Below are 7347 nucleotides of genomic sequence, written 5' to 3'. Positions count from 1 at the left end.
AATGTGGGATTGTAATAGTTGGATCTACTATGCACATAAGTATCATGGATAGTGTTAAAGAAGCATGCTGGTGCTGAGTTTCAGTCTGCCATGGCTCCATTGAAGGTCACATAGTGGAACAAGCCATTGAAGGAGCCTTCACTGTAAATAGCTGCGTCACCTGTCAATAACCGGAGGAGGAGCAACTCACACTGAGAGGCACTGTCATCGCTTTCAGCCTGGCTGCTCTCTGCAGTATTGTAGCTAACTGTGCCACTGTGAGTGTGGACTTTATAACACTGTTCTCCTCCTGCTGGCTCCAAAGTTAAAAAAAAAACACACACAAGAAGCCTAAAAAAAATGCTATTTTTGGGAAGTAAGCATATGTTCAAAGTGCTTTCCTCTCCATTTCCTTGCATGTACATGCACGTCTGCATGATCCTTACGTATTCTCATTTGCTTCAGCAGTGGCAAGAAGAAATTAATTTTGCTGTGTACACTAAAGTAAATAGCAGATACTGAGAAGAATACTCCAAAAATGTGCGAACCATTAATCTAAAAAACCCACACATAGTACATTTATCAAAGTTCTGCTTCTTTCCTGAATAGTTTGGGAGCTATGACTACAAAAGCTGTGTATAGAACCAAAACTTCATCTTCAAATTATTTAATTGTTGTAATTTCTAATAAGAAAAAAAAAATCTTATTTTTGCCCCCCTCCTGCAGTTCAGTAGCCCCCTCCCCCATCCACCAAATGCATACTCACCTCTCTAATGCTCTGTGTTAAGGGCATCAGGAGCATTCTTCCTCGCCATGTGCCTCTGTCACTCAAGTATACCCAGCCACACACAGTCGTGTTTCCACTGTGTCCTCTGTGTTCCCAGCACAAGCCTGGCACTCTGCTCTCTGTGAGCACACTTCTTTTCAAACCGTCTCTCGGGAGTCTGGGAAAAAGACCTGAACACTGCCTAAATCTGCTGCGCCTTAGCAGCTTTTTGTCTTCCATCAACTGTTTTGGTTTTTGGTGGAAGAATAGAGTAACAAGAATAAGACAGTCTTCAAATTCCAAAGCTGCATTTCTCCCAAGATGGCACCTGTAAAATTTTGGGTGGTAGGTCTCCTGCTTATGCTGCTGTGCTCATCCCAGGTCCCTTTCTCTGTTATTGTAAGTGCCCAAGACTTGAACGAACTGGAGGAAAGCCTCCATGATAGAAATGCTAAGGAGGCTGAAGAAAGTGAAACGGCTGAGGTTGGTGAGGGGAATGAAGAAAAAGATGAAGACTCAGATGATGATGATGATGAGGTAGAGACTGATGAAAAGGTGGAAGAAGAACAGGAGGATGAGAAGGAGACAGCAGAGGAGGAAGATGACAATGCTGATAATGAGGAAGAAGATAATTCTCAGGAGAACGGGGATGTTGAGAAGGAAGAAGAAGGTGAGGCTTCAGATGAGGATGATGCAGAAAAGGAAGAATATGAAGCAGAGGAGGATGAAGAAGGTGAGGCTTCAGATGAGGATGATGCAGAAAAGAAAGAATATGAAGAAGAATATGAAGCAGAGGAGGATGAAGAAGGTGAGGCTTCAGATGAGGATGATGCAGAAAAGGAAAAATATGAAGCAGAGGAGGATGAAGAAGGTGAGGCTTCAGATGAGGATGATGCAGAAAAGAAAGAATATGAAGAAGAATATGAAGCAGAGGAGGATGAAGAAGGTGAGGCTTCAGATGAGGATGATGCAGAAGAGGTAGAATCTGAAGAAGAATATGCAGCAGAGGAGGATGAAGAGGAAGAGGTGGAGGCAGATGCAGATGAGGAGGAGGAAGTCCCAGCTAATAATGAGGAAGACGATGAGAAGGAAGCAAGGCAAGAGGGTGATGGTGAAGAAACTCAAGGAGAGGATGTAGATGAGGATGACTCTGAAGATGAAGATGGTGAATCACACTTTAACAAAAAAACATGCACACATTTTGAAACATATTAATGGGTTAGCAAGATACTAAATGGTGCAGTATTTAAAGTTACAACAAATAATGAGATTTTTTGGAACCCCGTGAGTGACTCTGTACTCTACAGTAGCTCTCTGACATTGTTCAGCTTACTAGGGTTACTTTAGGAACACTGTCATACATATCAGTCCTAAAATGGACTGGATTATCTGTGCAACAGCAGGAAGGCAACAGTATCTAAACCATCTATTTTCTAGTGGCCAGTGTAGCTTTTGAGACTTCAAACAAGCACCAAACATTGAATACTTTGAGATTTGTCCAAAAGAGGGTGTTATAAAGGGATTTTTTTTTTAAAATTTCAGTCATTGCTTCATGCTTGAAAAAAATGACAACAAATGATATTATGGAAAAACAGCACCTGTAGGAATTTTAGCTTTGTTTACAATAAATCTACTTAGACTATTTTGTAAAAACAAACATGTCACATGTGATAGGTTTGTAGCATAAACCTATTTGCTGGAATGTTAAGGACAATTCAACTACACAGCAAAAAGCATTAAACACCAAGTAGGCAAAGTTCTTCGTGTTACTCATATATGAGGGAGAAAACCACGACAAGCGCCGTTCCTTTGCTTGACCCCAGTCGGTCTCGTCCGCTCCCCCGTAACATTGCTCTTTTATTGAGGTTACATGAATATACATAGGTTCATTAACATATGACGTATACATACACACAAAGAGTACCTTGCCTGTGCGTTGTGTATGTGTGTGTGTGTGGAGTCAGTGTGTGACCCCATAAATGACTTCCAGACCTGCCGGTCTGGATGTCTGGCAGTTCATCTAAACAAAAGGTACTTAGACTAAAACTGACATAGCTACGTTTATCCTACCATAAAACAATAAGGGAAGGTATGCCCTCTCCCATGCTCCCAGGATGTGGGTGTGAATGCCTGAACACTCTGGAATGCACACCAAGCCTTTGCAGACTATTAAGGATCAAAGCTCTACCAACATGACATTGACTATAACACTCTAAGCATATATGAGTAGATATTTCTAAGCATAAATGACAATCAACAATACAAATCTAACAACATGATGTTATGACAAAAATATAATACAAAAAAAGAGACCATCTGTGCCATAATATTGCATCAAGTAGAATTAAACATTAGACACGTAACTTGTAAATAAATGGCAGTAATCAGTACTCACTAGAAAAGGTCTTTTTGGATTGTGTGTTAGTACAGAGGCTCAAAAGGCCCAAAGTCACTGTACTCTCAGCGGTTAACTACAAAAAGGCTGAAAAAGTGATGAATGAAGTGGTAAATTACTCCCAAATGAATTGAAATCATTAGCACCAACACAACAATTTGGAAACCCATGTGAATACTTAGGTTTTGATACAGTGAATCAGGAACGCATTCACAGTCTTTCACTTGTTCAAAGGCCCCTGCAGGCCAGGAGAAACAACATTTTCTGGTCTGATGAAAACAGCATGTCTGGAGGAATGTCTGGAGGAAACTAGGCATTGCTCATCACCTGGCCAATACCATCACAGTGAAGCATGGCGGTGGTAGTGTCAGACAGTGGGGATGGTTTTGGTAGCAGGAACTGGCAGTTATTGTAGTAATTGTTGCAAAAGGTGTTAGTATTGAACAAAGGTTGTGAATACTTATGTAAAACTTATATAATTGTATTTTATTTTGGATGAATTTGCAAGAATTTCCTGCAAAATATTTTCAAGACATATAGGGTTATAATCATATATTTATTTAGACAATTTAATGTTCTACAAGATACAGTTGGCTCTATTCCACAGCGTGTCTTGTCCTGTCTTCCTCCGCTCACTCCCAACCGATCACTATAGCTACCTCTCAATTTTCTTCCTGTTAGTTTTTTCCAGTCCACTGTCACCAAAGCACTTGCTCACAGAGGGTCATCTGATTATTGGGGTTTTCCCTGGTCCTTACAATATAAAGCACCATTGGGCAACTGTTGTTGTGATTTGGACGTATAAATAAAACTGAATTGAAATGATTAGAATACAGTTCCTGATTCTGTGAACCATTTACAGATGAGTCTGAAGGTAAAGACACAAAGGACAACCAAGGTGACTCAGATGAAGAGGAGGGAGCTGCTGACACTCCACAGTTCCACTCTGGATCGTTGTGTAGTGTTTGCTCCATTTGTGAGGTAAAAAAAACAAACAAAAACATGTAATGGAATTAACAGACTTTTTTGTGAATCTACCCAGTAATCACACATCATTATAAGTCCTGTGTTGTCGATTTGCCCTGACTATATACCATATGCACGACTAATCACTCTACGTTGTGGTTTCTTCCCATCTTGTAGCATTGCTCTAATAACTGTGCCAAGTGCCCGTGTGAGGAAGGAGATGAGTCTGATCACTGCGAGCACTGCCAAGTAAGCATCTTGACTTAAAAAGGATTATAACTGCTGTAATAATACACAGCACTTCATTTTGCCCTGTGCCTCTTTGCGTTAATCGGTTTTGTTTGTTTTGTTTTCCAGGGTTGTTCAACCTGCTACATTTGTCCCATTCTTTGTGACACAGTTTGCACACCGGGTAAGTGCTAGTTGTGATTCTGTGGGTGTACTGTTGTGTGTTCACAGATTTCATTAACTTTGGTTTGACTTAAATTTTGTAGGTGGTTTTGTTGATGAGCTGACTGGATCCCTCTTTCAGTAAGACTATTCACATTTAAAAACACAGAGATATTTTTAGATTCATTATTGTTGTACTGCTGCCTTTACACATAGTTTTCCTTTTGTTTCTGCAGGACTGTTGCCTCTCTGCTCTGAGCTCCCTGGGAATTATGTCCGTTTGCTTTAATGTGGAACTGCTCACCAGACTTCACCACATCCCACACAAGCTTTTTATGAATTTTGCAAACAAAAGCAAAGACATATTTATGATTTAAATGATACTTAATTCTTTGTTGTAAGAAGAACAGAAAAAAGTCAGTGTGCACAATTTTTCCACACATGATTTCTTCTTTCACTCTTTCCCCCCACTTTTTTTTGTCTTTTTATTATTTCTACCAAAGTCCCAAAATTTGATAAAGTCATCTTTTTACTTATGCCAAAGACATTATGTGATTGTAAGGTTTTGGAGTTTTTCTAACTGTAGGTTTAGGAATTTAGGGAATTATTCTTTTTTATTGTGAGAAAGGGCACAATTTGACATTTAGCTTCACATTTACATACCAAATTGAAAAACAAAAATAACTGTTCTGGTTTCAGAAATCCAGCTGGATCTAGAGACACAGTTTGTGCATGGTGTTAATGGAACGCACACACAGACACACATGCAGGCATGCACACAGACATATAGGAGCTTGTCATGAATCATGCAGACAAAAAAGATATATAATATGTACATTACCAGTCAAACATTTGGACACACCTTCTCATTTAATGTTTTTTCTTTATATTCATGACTATTTATATTGTAGATTGTCACTGAAGGCATCAAAACTATAAAGGAACACATGGAATCATGAAGTAAACCAAGAAATGTGAAATAACTCAAAACATGTTTTATGTTTTAGGTTCTTCAAAACAGCCATGATTTGCTTTGATCACTGCTTTGCATATTCCTGGCATTCTCTCGATGAGCTTCATGAGGTCGTCACCTGAAATGGTGTTCCAACAGTCTTGAAGGAGTTCCCAGAGATGCTGAGCACTTGTTGGCCCTTTTGCCTTCACTCTATGGGAGTGGGACCAAAGAGCTCAAATTTGGACTCATCAGACCAAAGCACAGATTTCCAATGGTCAAATGTCCATTCCTTGTGTTTCTTGGCCCAAACAAATCTCCCCTGCTTGTTGCTTTTCCTTAGAAGTGATTTCTCAGCAGCTGTTTGATTTGCGCAGTCTGCTCTGAACAGTAGATGTAGAGATTTGTCTGCTACTGGAACTCTGTGTGGTATTTATCTTGGCTCTAACCTGAGGTGCTGTTAACTTGCAATTTCTGAGGCTGGTGACTCGAATGAATGTATACTCAGCAGCATAGAGGACTCTTGGTCTTCCTTTCACGGGCCGTTTCTCATGTGAGCCAATTTCGTCGTAGCACTTGATTGATTTTACAATTACACTTGGGGATACATTCAAAGTTTTCTTGACTGACTGACCTTCAGTTGTTAAAGTAATGATGGACTGTTGTTTGTCTTTACTTAGCTGATTGTTTCCTGCCATAATTTGAATTCTAACAGTTGTCCAATAGAGCTGTCAGCTTTGTACCAACCTGACTCCTGCGCAACACAACTGATGGTCCCAATCTCATCAAGAAGGCAAGAATTTCCCCAAATGAAGCCTGACAAGGCACAGCTGTGAAGTCAAACCATTTCAGGTGACTTCATCATGAAGCTCATTAAGAGAATGCCAACGGTTTGCAGCGCTATCAACAAAGAAAAGGGTGGCTGCTTTCAGGAATCTAAAATAAAGGCATATTTAGAGTTGTATTTTTTTCTTTGCAACATAATTCCATATATCATGCTTTATATACTTGATAGGAATATGTGTGACTGCACTAGAGGAAAAAAGGACCATGAACATTATGACAAATTGCAATTTCTCATGTTGTGTCCTTTTTGAGTTCTTGTGCTTGCTTCCTGTTAGAGTACAATTTAATGCAAAACACTGTAAAAAGAACTGTTTTGCCATTATCCAATAAAACATTTAGTTCTTTTAATAAAAATGTGTTTAGCATGGTTGCTTTTTGCATCATCTGTATCCTTTAGCTTCTGCGATTTAACTGTTACAGTCTCTAAATGGTTCACAATAAATTGGGTTCAGAAACGGAAGTTGTGAGTTAAAGATTTTGTAAACAATAAAACCCGGAAGCCAGTAAGGCACCGGTGCAAATGTCAGATGTCATGACTTATATTTCTCAATAGGTAATTCAGGCACTTAGTCTTACATAACACACATAAAGGTGTAAAAAACAGATTACCAAAAAGGAAAAATGGTCCAAATCAAAGTTCAAACTTGATACCAACATTTTAAAAATATTTTCCAACAAGTAAACATGCAAATGTGTCAATCAAACAGGGACTCTGTGATCCATGTCTTTTTTGTTAGCGGTTTGTTGTCTTTAAGATCAAACCAAAACAACTGTGCTTGTTTTGTCGACATACTGCCACAGACTAAGAGGCAGTACTTATTGTGACAAATGAACCAAAGTAAACAGGAAAAATTGATATACTGTACTCAGAAGTAAACATCAGATGATTAAATAATATAATGTATTTTTATGTAAATTAGTAAGGTCAGGTGCGATCTTTCTGTGCTTCCCAACTACTTAAAAAATCTTTGTTCATTTGTCAGTGAATTGACAAAGAAAATAAGAAAAATAACAACCAACAAATTGTAAAAATCATGAACATTGTCATGTCAA

The 7347-nt window shown here is 38.9% G+C and overlaps 1 protein-coding gene across 2 annotated transcripts; it reads left to right on the top strand.

The window, feature by feature from the left end:
- The first annotated feature begins 876 nt into the window (after positions 1-876).
- Positions 877-6754, top strand: LOC309712359 (uncharacterized protein). Of its 2 annotated transcripts, XM_082543086.1 has the most exons (7): positions 877-1616; positions 1692-1910; positions 4003-4121; positions 4284-4355; positions 4464-4518; positions 4601-4637; positions 4733-6754. In XM_082543086.1, the coding sequence occupies exons 1-7, from the start codon at positions 1067-1069 to the stop codon at positions 4752-4754; spliced, it is 1074 nt and encodes a 357-aa protein (XP_082399212.1). In that variant the 5' UTR covers positions 877-1066; the 3' UTR covers positions 4755-6754. The 2 variants fall into 2 exon arrangements, with proteins under 2 accessions (XP_082399212.1, XP_082399211.1); XM_082543085.1 differs by having other exon boundaries at positions 877-1910.
- Positions 6755-7347: the final 593 nt, after the last annotated feature.

Source organism: Aulonocara stuartgranti (assembly GCF_965226115.1).
Source record: "Aulonocara stuartgranti genome assembly, chromosome: 8".
In the NCBI taxonomy this organism is placed as follows: Eukaryota; Metazoa; Chordata; class Actinopteri; order Cichliformes; family Cichlidae; genus Aulonocara; species Aulonocara stuartgranti.
Note: the sequence above shows the minus strand (reverse complement) of the source record. Positions and strands in the feature narration are given on the sequence as shown.

Bases quoted from the DNA above. Each gene is read 5' to 3' on its own strand.
- LOC309712359 (XM_082543085.1), top strand. From the start codon at position 1,067: ATGGCACCTGTAAAATTTTGGGTGGTAGGTCTCCTGCTTATGCTGCTG. The intron at 1,911-4,002 runs GTGAATCACACT...AACCATTTACAG, and splicing joins TGACTCTGAAGATGAAGATG to ATGAGTCTGAAGGTAAAGAC. The intron at 4,519-4,600 runs GTAAGTGCTAGT...TAAATTTTGTAG, and splicing joins TGACACAGTTTGCACACCGG to GTGGTTTTGTTGATGAGCTG.